At 46.3% G+C, this 22,633-nt stretch overlaps 1 protein-coding gene and 1 long non-coding RNA gene across 2 annotated transcripts; one reads left to right on the top strand and one right to left on the bottom strand.

Annotated features, from left to right (window-relative positions):
- The first annotated feature begins 43 nt into the window (after nt 1-43).
- On the top strand, nt 44-6,382 carry LOC125702559 (uncharacterized). The gene is made up of 2 exons (XR_007380635.1): nt 44-154; nt 971-6,382. It is a non-coding gene; the product is annotated as an uncharacterized LOC125702559 (long non-coding RNA).
- On the bottom strand, nt 6,310-22,599 carry ZER1 (zyg-11 related cell cycle regulator). Its single transcript, XM_048965977.1, has 16 exons — nt 22,254-22,599; nt 17,938-18,200; nt 16,962-17,112; nt 16,243-16,679; nt 14,675-14,851; nt 13,443-13,557; nt 12,826-12,972; nt 12,381-12,554; nt 11,497-11,712; nt 10,795-10,836; nt 10,342-10,461; nt 9,799-9,914; nt 9,254-9,442; nt 8,181-8,278; nt 7,705-7,807; nt 6,310-6,677 (listed from the first exon to the last, which is right to left on the bottom strand). Exons 2-16 carry the CDS (start codon nt 18,093-18,095, stop codon nt 6,620-6,622), a joined length of 2,301 nt encoding a protein of 766 aa, XP_048821934.1. The 5' UTR covers nt 18,096-18,200; nt 22,254-22,599; the 3' UTR covers nt 6,310-6,619.
- Nucleotides 22,600-22,633: the final 34 nt, after the last annotated feature.

Raw genomic sequence — 22,633 nt, forward strand, 5'->3', positions numbered from 1 at the left:
CTCAGGCGCAGCCCAGTACCCCTTCGCGCCATGCTGCCCTACGCGGGGCCCTCGGCCCTGTTTCCCCGGGTACTGCGGCCCTGAGGTGAAACGGGGTTGTTAGAGCCGAGGACTGACTGCTAAACGTACACGGCGGTGCTTGGGGCCCGTCCAGGTGTGTGTTGGAGGGCTCTGTGTGAGACGCTGCTCTGGTCTAGCAGATTTATTTTATCAGGTGGTTTCAGAAACGTGTATAGCAGAACGCAGGTAGGCAGCTCGATTAGCAGAGCTCTTTTAGCACGGCAGAGCTTTGGTAGGGGCTGCCAGGGAACCGATCTCAGCTCACACATCTGAAGTGCAGACATTTGTGTCTGAGGTCATGGGCTCTCCTGGCAGCTCTAGAAGGAAATACAGAACAGTCCTCGTCCAAGCGCAGCCATCTGCAGCCCCAAATTGCACCCTGCATTCGATGCTTTGGTCTCTGCAGTCCTCAGCTTGTTTAGATGTGCCCTCTGTGTCTGTTCTGAGAGGACGGAACTCACCAAAAGCCTGTAGAAAATCTGAAATGAGTGTTTTTTGTTGCTGTTTATCTGCTGCTTTTGTTACCTTCCTTCCCAGTACACTCTAAAGAGGAATCTCACTCTTTGCAATTGTATCCTCCTGCCCCTGGAAAGCAGCTCATTCCTCGGTGCTGTTTGACCCTTAACTTTGATTAATTCTGTCTGTTTTAAATGTCAGAGGCCACTTGCTGCTTCCAGGGAAGCACCTGGTTGCACAGGTGACAGAAATTACTTATTTAAGACAGCTGCATTGGAATGTTAATAAACATAGGAACATGGTTCACCAGCTGTGGTGGTGATGGGTTGATGGTTGGACAAGATGGTCTTAGAGGTATCTTCCATAGGTATGGTTCTGTGAGAATGGCCTGAATTTGCCTTTATAATGGTCATTCAAATCCTTTTTTTCTCTTGTTTCTTTTTAATTATTCTAGGTAGTTCAGAAACCTACGGAAATCCTCCCTCAGAAGCCTCCTAGATGAGATCAGCACTTGTCAAAACAGAGTTTGGAGGTGGCCTTGCTACTGTCTGCGCGCTTTAAATATCCTGAAAATCTTTCTGTTCAAAGAAAACCTTTCAGAACAGTGGGGAGCTCAGAACAGTAACATCAGCCTCTGTCTGCAACCAGGAAAAAAAAGGTGGGAAGTGTTTTTCCTTTCTTTGTGGAGCGGTGTGAACTTTAAAGCTTAATGAGAGCAATTTGAGTAGTAACAGCGTTACTCACTTCAAAGCAAAAACATTCTGATATTCCAGAATAATCTGTCCTAAGGGATGTATTCTTTCTCCTCCTGTGGTTAGAATAATTTGGTGCATGTTATGCTTTTTTTGTTCTTCATAGCTTTGAAACCTGTCTTGAATGAGAGCTTATCTCTGCCTCAAGGTTTCCAACCCAAAGGGCTGTCTGGTTGATGTCAGGCTTGGTTAGAAACCCTCCATGAACAGGTTTCTGGGCAGAGGATCTCCGTCCTTATGGCATTCCAGCAAGGAATGTCGTGCTGCTGGAAGCATAAGGCATCTCTGTTCTCTGCAGTGTGGTACCTTTTCAGCTCCCTGTCTGTAGTTCCATTTCACATAACTCCTCCTCTTGCTTCAGCCACTGAGAGTCTGACCCGTCAGAGGTTTTACAGTGACCACTGGATTCACTGGGAGTTGAACTCTTGTGAGGTCAGTGTCTTAAGAAGGAAGTCTTGCTGGCCTTAAAGCAGGCTGACTGTTTTAAACTAAAAAGAGTCTTTCTTGAAGTATTCAGCTTCTGCCCACTCGCAGTGCTAAGGCTGCAGAATGCTACAGCCGCAGATCTGTTACAGAGTTCAGAGGCAATCTGTACAGTCAAATATTGCTCTGACTTCTTTTTTTCCCCTCTGACACTATTTCATAACAATACTCTCTTTCTCCATGCCTCTTTTCTATTGACAAACAGTATTGTACCCCTCAAAGTGATGAAAGCAAAAGCCACTGAACTGCACAATCAACACATGGCAGTTCCTTTTGTTTTTAATGAAATATATGACAGCAAATGGACCAATAATGTACCTGTGTAATTCACACTCATAGACCAAAGGAAAAAGACGTTGTTAAGCACTAGGTTTAATACACAGAGAGTATCCCAATGGATACAACAGAAAAGTTAATTCGTTCAGAATTGTAAGGAAGGAACAATTGTGCATGATTTTTTGGGGGGGGTTGGTTTCACCATGAACAAACGTTTGAACCAGGCCTCTCAATGCAGGCAGGTCAAGGGACGGAGTAAAAGCAGAAGCTTGCTCATTATTACTGAGATTATTTTCTGTATGCAGAATTTGGGAATAGCTATTTGGTTAGCTGAAAAACTTTTTTGTTTGTTTTTTAAAACAAAAAGGAATTACAGAAAGAATCAGTGACAATTATCTGAAGCCAAAATAGTCTGTTAGAGCAGAATTGTTTCAGTGAAGCAGGAAATCTCCCTAATTCCTGTTCTGAAGTACCATCTTTTCATCCATCCCTGACAACTGTTACCCTCTTTGCTTTGTACAGATGGTTGTCGTGGAGATCAGCTGTTTCCCCTAATTTTTATTGTCTTTTTTTCCAGTGCATGCCACCCCCTACACCCCATCTGTGGCAGTCTTCTTCCTAAACAGCCTCAAGAAGTTTTTTCTTGTGGAGCAGTGCCTGAATGCAGTGCCCTTCCTCTGCTGCCCCGAAAATTCATCATCTTCAAGTGATGAATAGAATAAGCTCACAGCTCTAAGGCTTTTCTTCCCCTCATCTTTCGCAGAGACCAAAGCAACTCAAACAGGAGGCTGGGTAGGATTCAGTGCTGAACAGATAATATCTGAGCTAGCAGAGAGGCGCAGGGCCATAACAGCTATGATGCAGAAGGGTCAGATTAATTATTTGCATTGTTAATAATTGCCACAAGTGTGAGTGCTAAACTTTCTCAGCATGGTCTCAGTGGGAAAGTCTGGTGCTGCTACACGTTAAGCATCATGCACACAGATGCCAATCTGTACAAGCAGTTCCTCCCATGGATCTTGTCAAATGGAAGCACCTGTGGAAAGCTGCCCACCAACTTGCTGTCATGTCTATTCCAGGGAAAATGGCAGACACCTGACACCCCGCGTGCCGAGGGCTGCTGCATCATTGTGCTGGGTCACTGAGCCATGAGGCATTTTCCAGCCAGAAAGGAAACTACTTGCACTGGAGGTAGAGGGTTCCTTTGCTGGAATAGTCTCTGCAGAGAATTACTGAGTTGGTTCATGTTCTGCCTGCCCAGCTTTTGAGTATTAAGGGAAATGTGAACCTAAAAACATGAATGAGAGTGTGAATAAGACAACAACTGCAAAGCAAAAGGAGTCCCTCTGCCATACTTGATCAGACTGTGAGCTTCTTTCCACCTGTATTTTCACCTTACATTTGGAAACCCTGTTATAGTTTTTCAGACAGGATTGGCTTCTATAATCTTGAGTGTGAAACTGAAGCCTCCTTCCTCTGCAGTATGGGGTTTGACATGGGACAGTTCTTTTCTAAACTGGCCGTTTCAAGCTCAGGGAGGGTAGGTTTAGGTTGGATATAAGGAAAAAAGTCTTCTACAGTGAGGGTGGCGAGGCACTGGAACAGGTTACCTAGTGTTGTGTTGTGGTTGATGCTCCATCTCTGGAGACTTTCCAGGTGAGGCTGGATCAAGGCCTGGGCAACCTGATCAGATCCAGCTGCAGTGTGCATTGCAGGGCAGTTGGGCTAGATGGCCTTTAAAGGCCCTTTCCAACTCTGAGGATTCTATGATTCTATGTAGCTAGCTGTAATAGACCAGAGATAGTTTCCCCCACCCCCTATGGTTAAATGGCAGATTCACAGAGCTAAACCTTTCTGGCAGGCTGGCCTGACTCCATTAATCTCCACATTCCTGGGAATCAGAAATCTTTTTCTGGTTCAGACTCAGGTACATGAGGATACGTGAGCAGTGAGAAGTTATCTTTGCTTTGAAACAAAGGTTTGTTAGTTTGTGATACCACAGTGCAGCTGCAGCAGGCGTGATTTCAGTAACAGCTCAACTTGTAGAGGGACTGCTTTGAACTTTTGGGGTCCTTCAGGCTGATGGAACCAAGCCACCATTTGTTCATTAACCTTGAAGTAGTTTTGTCAAAATCTCAGAGTAAAGCCTGGTTACAGTGCAAGGCTGAGATGTGCTCCAGCTGTCTCTCCTGCAGGGCTGCTGCATACTGAGGATACAGGATTCTGACAGTGTATCCACCTTGTTTCCCCATCTCCTCCAATCCCACCTTGCCAACAGTGTCAGAATCATTAGAGTTTTCTTGTCACTTGATTCAAGATTTTAGTGGTGGAAGTTTTCACTGCGTGGACATCAGAAAGGAAGAAAATCTAGTGGGTTGGCACTGTCACATGAGACAACTTCAGAAGGAAAGCACTGCATAGAGAATAATGTGAGCAAAGCCTGGCTCCTGCAATGCGTGGAGGCTGGTCAGCACTATATGCAGCTGCTCTTAGTTTTGCATCTAGGAGAATGATTAGCAAGCATTACACAGAAAACGCCATGAAACAAACATCTCTGTCTCAAAGCTTGCAGGGACAGAAATTCTTAGGGAACAGGAATAAAAGAGAGAAAAATACATTTCAATCAAACAACCACAAAAAAGTGTAATTTGTCAAGTTTTTCAAACTGTATGAAAACAATTCAAAAGTGACACAAAAATATATATATAGTTTGAAAAATACTTAAAGAAAAAGTACAGATCTCACAATATCAAAACATGACATGGTTAAAAAGAGAGAAGAAAAGACATTGGGTAACACCGTGTTGGCAGAAAAAAGTCAACCCCTCCAGGGCAGCTGTGTTCTGTCATTTAAAGTGTCAGTTTGTGTCCCTAGGATCTGTCCATAATGCGCTCAGTAATGACAGCATTAACTCTGAGCATCAGAAGAACCTCAGTCATAGCAGCAAGCAATGTAAATGAGGGAAGAGAGCAGCAATGGTTACTGTGCTGTCCCAGAGGCCTGACCTGTCCTAACACACATGGCCACGGTTTCCTCTCACTGCAGATGTAAAATCTTTTCAAAACCACTTTTAAGGGAAGAGCTGTGAATTATGAAAGCACTGTGGCAAGTGGGGCTCTGAGCATGAACTGCACAACGTGATGCTGAGTGCCTGGCTGTGAAGCAGCCTTTGGCCCTGGGCTTTTTAAGACTCTGTAGGCCTGGGGTTTTACAGGTGAAGACCAGGGGGTTGGAGATTCATGATCTTTGAGGTCCCTTCCAACCCTGGCCATTCTCTGATTCTGTGACCAGCTTAGTGGGGACTCTCCTCTCCCCTAACCCATATAAATTGGAGTGAATCTGCTGATGGGAGTGGGACTGCACTGGGTAGTGCTATCAGTAGGATAAGAGTAGTGCCAGAAGAGGGGGAAGATGTTGGGATGGAACAAGAGGTGCTGTTTTAGGAGATGGTATTCCAAAGGGTTCCTAGAGACTCCTCAGCCTTAAAGGAGATGTTAGCACCTCAAATGACAGCATCTGTGCTGCAGTGAGGGTACTTTACCACTGAGTGCAAGCTGAAGAAGGGTAGAAGAGCTTCAGTCATTTACTGGGACTTGCACACGTGGCCCATGGCCTGGTAGGGGTTATGATGCCATTTTCTGGCATTTGTAGCCCTTCTCCATGAAGCAGAACAAAACTAAAAAGGTGTTGAAAAAACTGGTATGAAGATGTATAGCCCTTTGTGAACAAACCTTGTTCCTTTATGCACAGGCTCCCTTAGAGGGAAAAGCTCTGCATTGCCAAGGATGTGTAACTGGTTTTACTGGTCATCCCTGACCACATGAGTCTAGGTGGGCTGGCAGATCCTACAGAACTGCCAAAGGGGACAAAACAGAATTCCTGACGTTAACAGGAACCTCTTACTTCCAAATGAACCACATACATTTAGCAGTGCTTCCATTAATAGGAGTCTACCATAAAAAACCCTTAGGAGAATGAATTGACTTAAAAGATAACTTTCCCCCGTTTCCTCTACTTAAAAACATTACCAAAAAGTTCAGTTCTTTTGCTCTGACTTCTTGGTAATGTGTCCCCCAACCTTCAGAGCAAATAACTAACTCACTTCTGCCTGTAAACCCACTGAGTGGCCAGTGCTGATTCAGGACTGGTGTTCTTGCATTGCAGGACCTCATGCAATACAGCAAAAGGGAATTTTCTAAAAAGTGGGAAGGAAAATGTCACACTAGTGATCACACAACTGGGTTTTCAAGCTCGTGATCATTTGGGGCTCTCTGTATGGTCTAAAAAAAAAAAAGGTTAAAAGATACATAATGTAATTGTCTTTTTTTGTTTTCTTTTTATACAGAAATCATACACACAGAACTTCAATCTGAAACTTCATAACGAAAAAGTCCACTAATTTAAGGAAAGCATTTTGTTGTGCAAAAAGTCCCTCCCTCCCTCCCCTGTTCACCTTCATCTACTGAGGGTCTCACACACACACATAAAGTTTCCTTCCAACAGGCGAGTTGGTCAGAAAGAGTCCTCACTATGTACAGTGAATTAGAGAGAAGCTGGATACAGTGCTGGCAAGAGGCATTAGATGATTGCCTCTATCTGGAAGTGTCCATGTTCTCCTCCTTAAAGTTACTGCAGTGCTCTATAACTTTCCTAGGGATAAAACAGGACAAGGGAAGAAGGTTTAGTTTAATGCTTGTCGTGTTATGGCTGTGGGACAGTAACACAAGGACTGCTGTTTGTAGCAGTCGGTCTCTTCTGATATACATCAACCAATATTGATATCAAAACCACTGTACTCCACACAAGCAGCTTAAGAGCTTGGAATTTCATCCTCTTGGAATTTCAAGTCATATTAGTATATCTCCAGACCATTCATTCATGACCCCCACGCCTCAATCATCAGATAACTTTGAATTGTATCAGAAAACACATGCATACAAATGGTTTCCATGCACTCTACTGTTACCTGTCCCTGCTTTTTCTATCCTTCCCATTTATTTTTCTTGGACTATTGCATCACCATATGTAATCTCCATAATCTGTGACAGTCTTCTGCAGGCTTCTACCACCTCCAGCATTGAGCAGCCCTTCAGCTGTGGGTACCTGCTACCCACAAGGTACATATTCCCAGCTGATCTACATTTCTCTTTAATATTCATCCTGCAGATATGAAGTTACAGATCTCAGTTTGTCAGTGATTAGAAACTGCAGCTGTCTGAAAACTGAAAGAATAACTCCAAAGGGAGGTCACACAGTAAGCTGGGAAGGCTCACAAAAGTGATGGGCTCTGTCCATATTTTGAAAATCCTTTGATTTAAACTCTGCAGTCAGCTCCATCATTAACAGACTGATATTCTGGACAGAGTTCACACCTCAAGTGTGAAGTATAGTGATGACTGGGGACGATCAGGTTAAGAGATGCAATAAGCAGCTTTCTTGCCACTTTGAGAACCTATTTGCCTGGTATCCATAACCACTGATTACCAGTGCTTATTGCAAATGTATAAACACCTCTAATCTTCTGTTTCTATCTTCCTTTTCCTGCTCTCTACTTGTGTTTATTTCACCTCTCATAAAGAGCACAAGCTTTTCTTTGGTAGCTTTCCTTGATGTAGGGGAACAGGAAACCAAACTGAAGTTAAACTGAATGTTTGATGACAGTGCACTAGTTTCCTACCAGGCCATTTCCTTGGTCTCTTGCCGTGCTGAGGCCATTTTAATCATGTCCTTCAGAAGGGGAATCCCACCTTCTTTGATCAGCAGTGGGCAGTACTTGTCAGCTGCAAGGAAAGAATAAGACAAGTTCTTGTGAACCTTTCCAAAAGCAGTATAAGGAGTGGCAGGAGGGTAGGGGTGCTGTTGGAGAAGTAACAAAACTTCAATTTTTTATGGAGCCAACCTGTTAAGGGTTGACTGTAAAATTAAGGTACAAAATGACTGAGAAGAGCACGGCCAGAGGGATCTAAACATTGAAGAAATTTCCTATACACGACGTGTTGTTTATTGCATGGCTATGCTGCCTGGACATTACTAAATTATTCAGGTAAGGCTCTTGCTAACTACATAGCTAAACTGGGATGAGTTTTTCTGCTAAGAAGCTTAGATCCACTGTGTGAACTTGTGCAGTGCAATGGATGTGATTTTAAAACTTACGGTAGACAGAGACCAAGTTATAGAGTGCCCAGGTAGCCCAGTGCTGGCTGACAGGAGAGATCCCTTGTGGAAGAAGTCGAAGGATTGGTTCAAATGACCTGCACAGAAACATTGTAGAAGTTGTTAAAAATCCAAGAACTGCTTCTTTCAGCACCTTTGTCACTCAGAGCAATACATACTCTGTGTTCATAGACACCGTAGCAGTAAATCCTTTAGCATGCTAAAGATTCTGGCATCAAAGAGCAAGTCTGTGTCACATGGCAATACTGGCAGGCTTACAGGCCCTACCACTTCAGCATAAACATGCTGCCCAAATAAATAACTGCAAAGAAGTCAGCTGATTTCTATTCTCTGTCAGTCATTTTCTTATGACAGCTGAAACAGCACCACTGATAGCTCTGTAGAAGGTCCAAAGCAAAATTATACCCATCCAATGCCAGCTGCTCACATGCAACAGCTGCTCTGTTTCTTATGACAATAACATGTGCATACTGTAGCAAAAGCACTGGAATGCCATTTGTTAGGGATCCCTGCCAAGCACTATGGGAAAACAGAATACCTGATACCCTTATAGAGGAAAAGCTTTGGAGGATGCCACCAGCTGCTTTTAACCCATTCAGAGATTTCTGGACACTCTGTCTAGATATTCTCCAAAGGAGAGTGAAAGCATTGCAATGCGTGTGACTTACAGAATTAAGCAGTACTGAAGAGGTGCAAAGGATGGAAGTCTCAGAGAACATCATTTAGTCAGTCTCACCAGCCAGTCAGATCATGGGTTTCCTGAACTACACAATTCCACCAGAAACATGCAGGATAAATTCTGCTGTGTTCCCATGCTCCTCCCATAAGAATTGCCAGGCAAGGTATCGAATTTTAGCAGCCTGTGTAACATGCTACCCTGACTCAAAGGAAGATGTGAAACTCTCACTGAAGAATACATTCCTAAGGATTTCTCCTCCATTCTAAGCAGAGCCTCCATGCTTGGCTGTATCTCTTTCCTTTCATCTGCTGGTGTTTGCTTTCTGTGACAATCCTGGCTCTGGGTAAATGGGCCAAACTCCTCTGTTTCTCACCTGTAATTGATATTTCTTCTGGAGTTGATATCCCAGCTCTGGATGGCTGCCCACATCCTCTTTACAACTTCCTCTCGGTGGGGCTCACAAATACCCCAAGCCTCCGGACCATCAAACATGATATGGGAGAGCACCCCACAGGCATTATAGGATACCTCAATCCCATCTGCTTTGCTCTCTAGCAGATTGCTGCCGAGGGAGAAGAAATCGTTTAGAGGTGCCAGAATAACCTTATTCAGCATCTTCCCAAAACAATCACATCTTTTACCTACATCAGAGATGATTATTGAGAAAACGTCTCCAGCCTGAAACAGGAGTTGTGCCCTTCAGAGATGCAGCTTTTTAGCAGCATTAACATCACAACCAAACCCTTACAATCCAATGCATTCACTAAGGTATCTTATTATTTCCTTTTAGCTTTTTTTTGAATGACCAAAAACCCAATCTGATGCATCAAAAGCTGAACAGTCTCCAGCTGATGTGGGAGCAGAGCTCTGGAGCGCTCCTCCTGCCCCAGCCCAGCTGTTTGTTAGCTAGGCACTCACCTGAACACACTGATGAACTGGGAGGTCATGAGCTGTGGACGGAGTTCCCTGACCTCAGCCACATTGCCCAGGAGGCCCAACATATTGCGGTGCAGCTCCTGTTTCTCTGGGAACTCCTAAGAAAGTAAGAGACAGGATTGTACAGTGGCAGAGATATGGTGACAACAGGAATGAGAAACTATGGAGAAAGCACATCTAGAAAGGATAAGGATTTTTGGGTAGCTATCAGTGTTTTTTTAGCAGATTTCCAATGGTATCTCTAGCATTCAAGAGATGTGTGATATGAGAACATCACAGGCTAGGGCCTATCGTTTCACTGCTGCCCTGCTTAAGGAGGAGTGTGTATAAGACAGGAAAAAGGAAGATGTGCTGAGTTTAAGTTTCTCTGTTCTTCTGGTTGGGTGGTTGGATCACAGAAAGAATGAAATATGCAACTTTCTTCCATTTACGCAATATAGGAAGTATTGCTTATGAGTTAGCTTAGCTATTTTCATCTCTGCTGCTAATGTCAGCATTCATCTAGAGGAAACCAGCCCTACTTACTTTCAAGCACTCCAGGAACAGTTTCATGCCGCTGTAGTTGAGGAACATCTCACAGTTGTCAGGAGTCTCATCAGTAATGTTCCAGAGGGCACTCCATGAGAACTCCATCACCTGATCACACTGCAAGGATGAAGAAACAGCTTTGCTAATGTAAGAGCCCGGCGCAAACCAAATACTTGCTTCATCTCTGACATCACCCCAGATAACTTCAGAGGTAAGAAAATCTTGTTATTTGCTTTCAACTTGTTTGCAAGTGGGTTTTTGTTTTTAACTATTTTTGTCTCCCTGCTATGTTTGTCCCTTCAGCCCTCACCACTATGACAGAAAATTCTGCAGCACCAGCTGGGATTTCCCATGTTAGGTAGAGAAGCTGGGCTGGCACTCCAGACTATCTCCGTGCCCAAGTCAGAGTAAAGAAAATATTATTTATACATTTTAGTGGGTAACACTCACCGTTTTATCAGCCAGCTTCTTCTGAATCAATTTTAGCATTGTCTGTGGGCAGAGAAAGGGGAGCAGTGAGAACAGTTCAAGAATCACAGAGCTAAAACCAACAGGTTCAGCTGCTGCAGAGCTGGCTACAGCAAACTGTAAGTGTATGCAATTTTGACCTTTTGCAGACTATCTAACTAGTACACCTTTCTCTAAACCAGTGGCACTAGGTTATGTTCCGTGTTGCAAGTATTTGCAGAGCTAAACTATGTCACGCTCCCTGAACTGCTGGGTTTGCAGTCAAAGTTTGGAATGTGGTGTAACTGCAACAAAGCAGCGGCCTCTGCAGTTCTTTTAAATGGGTGAGATATGCACTGGTGTAAGTTGGAAATCTGATGCAAACTCAGGGAGGTGCAGAAGGAAATAGTCAAAAGGTTTTACCAGTTCTGGAAATTGCATGGTGTAGTGAAGATGGAACGTGTCAGGTCACACTGCTTTCATGGACAGCCTGTCTCTCAGACCATGACTTCTAGTGTTTGCAAGCCAGTAAAACATGCCACATGGAGGGGCAGGGTTCAGGATAGGTTAGCCTTGCTGGGACAGATGCTCCCTTCTATGATACAGTAAGCTTGGTTCACTGCCTGGATGCATTTGGTGCATGGCTGCAAGGAAATGGTGGTAGCTTGGGTTAAGGACAAGAAGACACCTTGGGACCATACCAACCATGACAAAACCCATCTTGCCCACAGCTTCTTTATGATCGTTGTCCACCTGGCAGACCAGAGCATTACAGAGGTGCACAGCAATGCGCTGGATAGACTCATCCTGCCGGCTCTGGTTGAGGATGTTCAGCAGCAGCTCATTTACTCGGCGGTACTGGAACTCCAGCTCCTCAGGAATGCTGAAGTTGCACAGTGTGAGGCAGCAGTTCCGCTGTACCTGGGTCATAAGGAAGCAAATTCTGCACCAGGTGGCTATGAAAACATGACCTAACCACCTCATGTTCCCTTGTTGCTTGGTACTGAAATCATAGCACTACAGTTTGCTACCCTCCTCCCTAGAACTCTGCTTTAGCTAAGCTCTCAGTAGGTACTTCTTCCTCACTGTCACTCTGGTCTCAAGTGGCCACCCCATCACCCAGTACGTGTCACTTTCTAAGCCAGTTCTTCACTGTCTATCAGCTTTCTATTCAGAAGTCACTTGCTGTAGCCCAGTGTCAGCACTTCTGATGACAGTGCATTGGCATACTGTTTCTTTCTGTTGACTAAATGCCCCCAACACCCTCACCATTTTCAACTCATAGTTTGTGCTGGACATCTATGCTGTGGGTTATACATTTTTTGACCACTAACATCAGCTAAAAAGGTGCCTTGCTATTATCACTTACTTCTCCTGGTTCTGGAGAACATCACATGGATAAGGAGCACCTTGTGTGTAATCCCTAACACCTGAGTGAAGACAAAAAGCAGATCTGGGCAATAGGTTCTCTGATGCCTGCCTCAGCTCATGTATTGGAGGCTTAGAAAATGCAAATCCTAACACCAAGCTAAAGATGTAACACGGGGAAGGAGAACTATGGGAGCCAAAGCAAGCTGGGCAGCTCTTACTGTGACTTCCTGGTAGGACTCCATGCCATTCAGCACCACCTGGATGACCTGGCGTCGCAGCTTTATGCTCTGCTCCATGCGGTACTCGGAGTTGGTCAGGTAAAACAGTGCAGCACTGCCTGTCACCTGGATGTTTTTGTCATCCTTGTGGCACTTGAGGGCTGTGATCACCAGCTGCAAGGAAAGAAGGTGAAGTTTCAGTGCCACTGACTTGCTGTGGAGTCTTGGAGTGATGGTTATGGATGTGTGTGGCAAAGGCTGTTACAAGGCTACAAGGAATGCACAGCTCAGGTGTTGCAGGAAGATGCTCATGAGGTGAAGGTACTTAGTTCTACCATTCTACTGGAACTTTCTCCAGAATTATGTGGCGTCTCAGGGTGAAGAAAAGGCTGGGACTGCGAAATTTCCCTTGTAAGTGTGAGTTAAATGCTCACGTGATGCTTACCTGGAGAGCTCGCAGCAGCTGGCTGCAACGCTCAATACGGGCGATGTCAAAAAGGAGGTTGATGGCACGAGAAGTGATTTCTGGCCGGTGTTCAGTGTAAGCCTCGATAGCGTTCAGAACTTGCTCTTCATTCTTGTCTCCGCTCACCTGGCATGGAGGAACAAGAGACAGGGAAGAAAGAATGAAGAAAACAAGCTGGTGTGAGAACTCCAGGGTAGGTCTGAAAGGTCAGAGGGTACAACTGTCCTCTGTCCTGTTGTAGGATTAGGCCCATGATGGGAGCAAAGAAGGTGAGTTACTTCTCAGCCCAGAAGGACACAAAATGCTATCTCTGGTAGTCACAGACACCCTGGTCCTTCAGTCAGGATGATTTCTTCAGGCCCTTCTCTAAGAGGCGTTTGGTGTTTTCTGTTGTTGTTTTCGTTTCTTTAGCACTTGTAAGAGCTGTGTGGGGTGTGGGTCTTGCCTTCTGACTGCCCTCCTGCATTATCAAGTAGCTACTGAAAGGTGAGAGCTAAATTGTCACACACAAAACCCTAAGAACTCCTCTCTATTAGCAGGCAGATCTCTGAACTTCTACCAAGTACCTACTACCAATATTCTGACACCCTCGTTACCTTGTAGGCTGGAATATGTGTCAGGCGGCAGAGAGATGTTTCAAAAAGGCCCAGGAATTGGAGTGGTCGTTTCAAACCCCGGAAGGGAGCAATGCTGCTCTTTGCTGGCTCAATGCTGAGGAAAGAAAGAGGTGAGTCATGTTGGTACCCTGCTTCTCCAGGCCACAGAGACAGCTGCTTGTTCTCTGCTCACTTTGTCTGTACTGCTCTGTAACTAGAGTGATAATATCTATATTTCAGTTGTGCACCAACCAGCTTCTCCTAAACCTAAACAGGCACGATGAGTCCCAGGTGAACCTGAGCAAAAGGCTAAACACACTGAGGAATTAAAACAGCAGTAAGAATTGATGTCAGAATGCAGCTTTCCTGGACAGAATTTGTCCTGGAAATGTAACAAGCTAGGGCAAAGACTTCTTAGGAATGTGGATTTCACTGATCTAAACTATTTGCAAACTTGATGGTGTATCATCTGATAAACATGCTAGTCTGCTTCTGTGATCATGCAACAACACTTCTTTTATTGCTGCCATGTTCCTTATTGACCAAGAGCCTATATATAATATATATAGGCTCTTGGTGTGTGTATGTATATATATATATAAAACCAACTTTGTGAAGAAGACAGTACTGTCTCATTTGTTTGCTTTTGTCCAGTAAGTGCTTAGCAAACAGGAGGGCAGAGTTCTTGGCTGACCTGGAAAGCCACTCCTCCAGGTCTGTCCTACTGAGGTGCACCAAGATTTTCAAAAGTTGGTCTGTGCAGCATTCAGGTCAGATCTGAAAATCTGCCTTTAGATTTTAAGTTTCTAAAGCACTCAGTCATCCTATGAACACTGATGTCTTGACTGAGTGTATAAAACCTCCTGTCTCAGAAGGGCCTAATTTCAGTCAGTATTTTATGTGTTTTTGTGTGTAAATGTGTAAAGGGCTCTGGATATATAAACCACTGCAAGAGACCTCTGGAAGAATCTATGTGGAATGTAGAGATGTATGTAAGCTAGGCAGAACAAATCTTTGTTAGTACTAACGTGTCCTTACCAGTGTCACTTACAAAAATCACAGCTGATTCCCACTCTAGACTTCAGCATTGAGAACCAGCAACAGTTGTATCTTGCTTTTTACTATCAATTAGGCCCACAGAATTTGGAAGCCCAAAAGTGGGAACAGTTTGTAATTCATCTCTGACCCATCCAGCTAATCCAAGCAGACCTCAGTAATTGCTGTTTCCTTACCTTGTCTGGCCCATCTTCTCTTCCATGTTTGGGATAGTGCAGTTCTCCAGCATAGTGTGCCCTGAGATATCGAGCGAGGTCAGGTTTACCAAGTTTTCCACAAACAGGTTTAGAACCCGACGGGTCAGCTTGAATTTATAGTAACTGGACAGATGGTCTCGAGAGATATCCAAGTGTCTGCAAATGACAGAGAGCAGCTCAGAGCCTGGAAAGCATCAGCGGGGTTTCTGTGGCTGTGCCAGGGGAAAATGACAAGCAGACTGTGGTGGTGATTGTTATTTCCTTCCTAAGATACAGGAATGTGGTTCTGTAGGATCAGGCAGCAGGATCTGGCCTTGTGTCTACCAGAAGCACACATATCTAGTGGAGGTCTACTTAAAATGGAGCACTAGTCATTTGGCTATGCCATCACAAAGGAAATTGCTCTAGGCTCAGGAACTGCCTTTCCCAAGCTCCATCAAAGCGCCCACCTGAGCATTTCTGCCTGGTGACTGAGATGCACTAGAGGATCTTTGCATTCCCAGAAATATCTGTTGCTTCATCCCACAAATTAACTGACACAAGTTTTTGTCTGCATTCCCAATCTCTTTTTTTTTTTTTTCCACCCCAGGCTATTATTCTCTTAATTATTTCATTTACCTTCAGATATTTAAATGCTTAAGCTCTGGGGAAACCCCTGGAGCTGAGGAAGTTGTGGGACAATCTCATTGGCTATAATGTGCAAATGTCCCTTACAGGACAGGGCCTGCTTGTCTGCCAAGAAAAGATCCTTCAGGAGAAACTAAACTGCCTAAGACAGAAACCAACATCATACGAACAAAAGTATCTTCTACATATTATAGACCAAGTTTCACTGCAGCTCACCAGCAGTTAAAGTCACTTGGATTTAGTCAGTGTTACCCAGAAGCTTGGCTGAGACTCCAGGGTCGTACATTAACGTGGTACCCCTTTCTTTTTGGGTGAGAAAGTTCTGGATCCTTTTTCTGATACCACTGTGCAGTCTGAACAACGACTGTCTCAATTCCGTGTCAGGAAGCCATTTTGCTGTCAGTGCTGTCAGCTATTTCTTTGCACTGTTTTGTTCCTTGATTGCACCATCCACAAGCAGCGCACTTACACAGCGTGCAATGAGCAGATGCTCTGAGTTGAGTTTGTTGTGATTCTACCTCAGAGCAAAGTCTGGGTGCTCCTGTTTAACAATTGTTTTGAAGGACCGAATTTCAGTATGATTACCACTATCCCAGTATCTGTGTACATCTACAGCCATTTTTTTTGTCATCTCTTGGGAGTTCTGCTGGTTTTTTTTTGTTTGTTTGTTTGGGGGGGAAGGGAGAAGGGAAGCTCTTTCTTTGTGTGTGTATTTACTATTTTTGCAAACAAAACCCAGTCTGGCTTTAACCATGTCAGACGTGCAGTGAGTCGGTGAATGAGCCTGTTCATGGGAATGTTTATAAGCTGAAGCCAGCAGTGGATGGCTGTCCATGAAAAGGCACATATCCCATTCTAATAGACCTGCATGGTTCCTATCAGTGGGATAAAGACAAATAAGGAAGAAGAGATCTGCTGACCTGAGCTTGTGAAGCTGTGCAATCACTTGGATGTGCTCCTCTGAAAGGTCCATGTTGTAAAGCACTAAGGAAACCAGACTGTCCTTCCACTGTGTCAGAAATCCCACATCATTCAGCTGGATCCCAGAGAGGTCAAGAGCAGCAAGGGAGGTCAAAGGCCGAAGCAATGTCTCTACGTTGACCCCTTCAATCAAGCGGCCCAGATTCAGGAAGCGCAAGCGGCTAAAGCCTTCAAAAGTGAAGTCCTTGACCAAAACCTGGCGAGTGGGGTTCACCAAGCAGTCATCTTCACAGCCTCCGGGGTTCTCTTCCTCATAGAAGATATTGCAGCATCCAAAGAGGCTAAGGGAAATAAGCGTGTGGCTGAAGCTCACCAAAGTTTGCAGACTCTTGGCCGTCAGCTTCTCGCAGTTAGTCAGGTAGAGCTCAACAAGATCCTGGAAGATGGGAAATGGAACAGTTACAAGAATTTCAAAGGCGGAATGCCCACCCTGCTCCCTACAACACCTCTCAGGGACAGTTTGAGAACCTGTACCACCAAACTTGACCAGTATCCCCACCCCATTCCCTACAGCAGCTGTAGGAGCTGAGGAAGGAGATGCTGAGTTTCTCCCAGAGAAACCTGTGTGGAATCTTGGGATTTCTGGGATTCTAGCTGGTCCCCACACCACAGTGCTGCCATGTGAAGTGGCAGCTGGAGGCAGTCACTGCAATGCCACCTGCTTCCTGATGGCCTCCAGATCCTGGTCCTGCACGATCTGTTCCCGCAAGTGGATCCGAGCTAGCCTGGTGCTCCGTGGATCTGAGAAGAGGGTGAAGAAGCTTTCATGGGGTTCAAAGATGCTGTCTGTCTTCACCAATTCCACATACCTGTATTGAGGCAATGGTGTTAGCACAGCACAACAGAAGACAAAGGCTCAGTTACAGCTCTGGCACCTTTCCTGGCTCTGACAAGATGTTACCGAGTGCATGAGCACAGACTTCCTCCTGGAGGCTGAGTTATTAGCTCTTCCTCCACAAAACTAACAGTCCTTAGGAAAATCTAAGGCAATGATTTGTGCAAGGTCACATGTATTTCTGAGTAAACTGGATTCTGCCAAGCACAGACTCTAGAACTTTTTTTTTCCGTGCTGTTTAAAGCTACTAACTTGATTTTTCATTTTCAAAAAATAAGCTTGGCAGTTTTCTGCCAGACATCATAAGCAAGGGTTCAGCCAAGGGAAACTAATAGCCAAATGATAAAGGCCTGGAAACAGGTTGCCTTGTGAAGCTATGGGAGCAGCAGCCTTAAAATGCGACATCTGTTAGTCCTTTGTACTCTTATTTTTCTGGTTTGAGAGAGAGTTGTAATGGTTCAGTGGTGGGAAACAGGGAGGCCTCTTTATTGCTTACTGATGTTCTTGGAAGAAGCAGGGACTGTTCATTTCACTCAGGGTTTACATATATGGAAATGGTGACTGCTGGGATGCAATAACTCCCAGGGGACAATTCCTTCATGCAAATCCTTATTTCCAATATGAGGCTCACCAGAAAACAAAACAAAACAAAACAAAAAAACCAAACCAGGCCTATGAATTCCTCCCATTTTTTTCCTTGTATCCTTTCCATCACTTTTTTAGAAAACCATGATTCCCCCTTCCCAAGCTCCCAGCTCCCATCCAAACCAGAGGAGCTCCTCCATAGGCCCAGACGTACTCGTTGACGAGTTTGTCACAGATCTCGCTTGGCAAGAAGATGTCAGGATGGAGCCGGAGAGTTTCATTGTCCAGTAAGTAGCACAGAGTCCCCTCCAAGTTGCGAAGGCAGAAATCTGTGCACAAGGTCATGAGTGACTCCGGGCTGTCGGATGCCATCTTCAGGGAAGCAGGGGGGAGGGGAAAACAGAAGGAAGCTTTTGATTCAGAAGATCCTTTCCTCAAATGAAATTCCAGGATGAATTTACAGGGACATCAGGGCAGCTGTGGAGGAGAAAAAAGGACTCGTTAAGAAAGGCACATTGGAAAGCATGCTGCACAGCTATTGTACCAGCAGGATGTCAATAGTTACAGTTACAGCCTGCCACTTGCTGACCTCTGAAGAACCTGCAGTGGTTTGGTCCCTCTGGGGCTGTGCACTAAATTCCCTCACTGGGGGAATGAGTTAATGTGAAACATTTTCTTGCTGTATAGCCTCATTTCCTAACATGTTTCCTCAGTGCAGAAGTTATCTGGCTGACAAAGGGCTTCTGAAGGGGAAGTGGTGGAAACCACATTGCTTGGTTTCCTTCAGAGTGGGTTGAACAAACCACCAGAGAAGGTACAGCTGGGAAGATCCTTTTGCATAGCCACAGTGGGATCTGGTGACCCCAAACCTTGTGTCTGTAATTGTTTGCTGCCATTTCAAGTGAAGCTTAATGTTCAAGCTGGATGTTTCTCTGCAGCTCCAAGCCAGAAGCTCCATGCAAGTGTTTGAACTAGACCATGAAGTGGATCAGAAACCAGAGGGGATGCTGGACACTGTGCAGGCAGCTGAACTCACTAAAACATTCCAAATTCTGTCATAAAAAGTATGAGTGACCAACATGGAAAAAAGCAAGGGGCTTCTGCCCTCCTTGGTTTTTACTACCGAACAAAGGAGGATAGTGAGGCAGATAGTTAGGGGAAGCTAGTCCTGTCTGTTTCCTTATTTCAAAAATCTCATAGCTCTGGCTTTCAGGCTTGCTCACTGGCACTGAAGCAGAACTAGCTGAGTGCACTGAGGGTGTTTAGGAGAAATGACTGAAGACCATTTCACTTTTACAGGGCCAAATCATATTAGAAGCAACCTTAATGTGAACCCTTCAACATATTTCCACAAGCACACACAAACTGCATTGAAATGTTTATTTGTGAGGTGAAATCTGTGTCTTTTCAATAGGTAAGTTCCTGCTGTACTGAGGACATCGGTGCTATGGAGTCAGTTATTCTTCTGTGCAGCATAGCTGGGGAAACTATTGCAAAATGTCTGTTATTCTCTTGCAGCTGCAAAGATCAAGGTATTTGTCTTTAGAAAGCCAGAGATGCTCTCCTTTTTTTCCTTCACTCTCAGCATTTATCTCAGTTTCCTTGCCTCAAGCACTAACCCCAAGGGCACTCCTGGTGACTCAGGCACCCTCCCTCCCCTTCCAGATGTTCTGTTCAGCCACCATCTGGGTTGTGCCACCAGGATGAAGGATCAGCCAAAGCTGAGGATGAGGTAACCTTTCAGATGCAAGCACCACATGGTCTCTGCGGGAAACAGGACACAGTTGTGACTGAGCCTGCCTGGCAGCCCGTGCTCCCAGCCTTCTGGTGCCTCCTTATGCTGCACGAGTTGTGAATCGAAGCTCTTTTCTTCCTTTCGTGTCTCATTAATTCTTTATTTAAGAGCATGCTTTAGTGCCAGGGACAAAGACTCGACCAAGGAATAAACCCGAGACAGAAAGGAGCCTCTCAAGAAGCAAATGGGATGAGCAGAGCTACTTCTTGCGTAGCAGGAGGAACTGCAGTGCTGCATCATTCCTGGGGTACACCAACCCCAGCCCGTGTCTCCCTGGGCCAAATCTTGCTCCAGTGTAAGCGGACAAACCCAGGACAGAACCTGGTTTCACTTGGATCAGTAATTTCTCCTTCCCATAACACTTTTGGGAACTGTACCTGTAAATAACTGTAAGAATCATGTTTAAATCCCAAATTCCTGACCTGCTGTGTTCTGACCTAGAACTTTCACAGCCTTTTCAGTGTGATCTCAGGCAGGTTCTCTGGTTTTGGCTCAAGAAGGAAAAGGTCTCCAAGCAACAGCAGAGGAGAAAATGAATAAAAACTCAGCAATCACAAAAATGTACTTAATGTGCTGATCCAAAAAAGTCTAAAAGGTAGCCTGCCTGCATTGCTGAGCCTGGATCTAACAGCACTACTACGACTTCTTACGGGTGTTGTGGTAATGTGGAGACTTTTGAGATGTGCATGGTACAAATAATGAAAATGTGTAAGCTTTGTTCTAAAAGAGAAAGAAATCCATAATCAACAGCTCCCTCCTCTATAGTTGGCAGAAGAGAAATCCAAGGAGTACATGGGCAACTGAGAGCAGAGCACTGCCTTGCTAGCAGTGAGATCCTGCCTAAGAGGATGCATGTGGGAGGAAGCTTGTCCTGCACTCTGCATGGTGTCTGCTTCAGAGATGCAACTGCTTCACCTCCAGAACGTATTTTGCCTGAAGCTTCCTTGAGAGAATCTTTCCAGAAAGGCCAGATCAACAGGAAGATCTGAGCCAGGAGGGAAACACGTTCTGCTATCCCTACCAGTCCACCCATGCCATCAGACAGCAGGACTGGAGCCAGCCTTCTACCATTTTTTACTGCTTCTGGACAGAGAACTAAACCAAATTCTAAATTCTCAGTAACAATTCATTATTACGTGCTGCTGACAGGACCAGTGCTTGGGATTTGTCCAAGCAGCTTAGAGAGGGCAAGGACTGGCGTCCTGCTGCTCTAACAACCCTCCCTTGCAAGCAGCACGATGTTGATCCCAGCCCTGGAGAAATCAGCTGCACTTCAAATTCTGAGCTCCCAGCACTCTACCAACAAAATCCGACATCGGAGCGTAGTCTACAGAGAAAATTCATCCTTGTGATTTATTGTGCACATCTGAGAAGCACCCAAGCTGCAGCTGTGACCGTGGTCCTTTTGTACAGGTTGCTCCCTTCCTCTTCTAACCAGCCTCGAGACACGATGTGGGCAGGGAAGTAATGAAGTCAACAGCTGCACTGATCAATATCATCCCTAGCTATAAGCTCAGTGTGCTTTGTTGATAAAAATAAACAAGATAGAGATGCTGACAAATCATTAGCATTTGCCTAATCACTATCCTCGGGCAGCTTTCTGCAGGCAGTACATCAGCAAGCTGCTTGCCCTGCAGCCTGTCACCATGCTTCCCAGTGACGGGCAATACGCTACCTACTGCACGTGTTTCTGTATGGCCAAGTAAAAGATGCAAAAAAAGTTCAAGTGCGGGAATCAAAAAGTTAGAAATGCAGCTGCATCTTCTTTCCAGTTCATTTTTCTGTGTGGTTTTGCTTTCATTTTAGCACACAGAGGAACGGAGCACCTCGAAGCAGGCATACAAAACCCCATGTACCCTCCTGCAGCCTTCTGTGGAGTAACAGCACCCTCCCAGCACCCAAAGGAAACTGCAGTGCTGAGACACGCAGCTTCACTCCCCCATCAGCAGCCTCGCAGATCCAGGCAACTTCTTTGGCAACTGCTGCTTCTTTGCAGGCTACGTTTGCAGCGTTAGGGCATTTCTGGCAGCGCTGGCACACGAGGGTTGGCGCTGCTCTGGGGCTGCCCGTGCCAATCTCTACCTTGAACTTCAGACCATCTTCTCTCTCGGTCTCTCTCCAAGCCTGACTCACTGTGGCTTCGTGCCAGCGGCACAACGCTCATGTTGCCACAAACGCGATTGGCAAAGCTTCCAGCACCAGCGATTGGTCCAAGGAGAGGACAAACGACGCGTGTGGATGTGACCCGACCGCAAGGAACGGCTTTAAAAGAACCAATTTAACGCAAACGCAGAATGTGGCACGGGTCACGTCCTGATGGAAAACCGCACTGTCACTCAGCTGGCCTCTCACGCCGCGATCCGCCGCGCTTCGGTTCATTAATGGCTCATCGCAACCGGTGCGGGAATCGCCACGGGTGCAAGAAATGTCACCGCTGCCTTCCGGCACGGAAACCGAACACGGAGCGGAGCTGTTCGCAGCAGCCAAGCGAACGTTCCCCGTCCACGTTCGATCCCCCGGGGCCGCAGAGGAGGTGCGCGGCCCCACGGCCCCCGGCCGGCCGCAGTCCCGAGCGCAGCCCCGCGGGGCCCGGCCGCTCCCGGGGCGCCCAGAGGTCACCGCGCCGTCCCCGCGGTCCCGCCGGGGCTCGGGCCGGCAGCGGCGGTTCCTCGGAGGGGCGGCGCCGCCCCCAGCCGCCCGGAGCCCGGCCGAGGGAGCGGACCGGTGGCACTCACCTGGGCCCAGGCCCCGCCCAGCGCGGCGGATGGGGCCGGCGGTGGTCCCGGGCTCTCCCCGGCTCCGCGTCCTCCTCGGGCCCCGCTCCCCCCGCTTCGGCCTCCGCTGTCAACAAACCCCTCCGTCACTTCCGCCAGCCGGGGCCGCCGCACCGGATACCCGCCGTGTTCCCCCTAGGAAACACCGACCGGGCCGGAACGCTCCGACCGCCCCGCGACACCGGGGAGCTCCGGGAGCGGAGGCGGCTCCGCGCCGCGTTCCTCTCTGCGGGCCGGGCACCGGGACACCACGAGGTGCGGCGGCGCCGTGCTCTGCCCGCACCCCGTGACGTCGGCACCGCCTCACGCCGCCCCGGGAGATGCAAAGTGGGCGGAGCCTG

The sequence above is a fragment of the Lagopus muta genome, chromosome 19, assembly GCF_023343835.1.
Source record: "Lagopus muta isolate bLagMut1 chromosome 19, bLagMut1 primary, whole genome shotgun sequence".
Lineage (NCBI taxonomy): Eukaryota > Metazoa > Chordata > Aves > Galliformes > Phasianidae > Lagopus > Lagopus muta.

What these genes read in the sequence shown, in the direction of transcription:
- ZER1 (XM_048965977.1), bottom strand. Translation starts at nt 18,095, where the DNA reads ATGGCATCCGACAGCCCGGAGTCACTCATGACCTTGTGCACAGATTTC. An exon ending in GCAAGATGGGTTTTGTCATG is followed by an intron (nt 10,837 to 11,496) that starts GTTGGTATGGTC and finishes CTCTGCCCACAG; the next exon opens with ACAATGCTAAAATTGATTCA. An exon ending in TAACTTGGTCTCTGTCTACC is followed by an intron (nt 7,808 to 8,180) that starts GTAAGTTTTAAA and finishes CTTTCCTTGCAG; the next exon opens with CTGACAAGTACTGCCCACTG.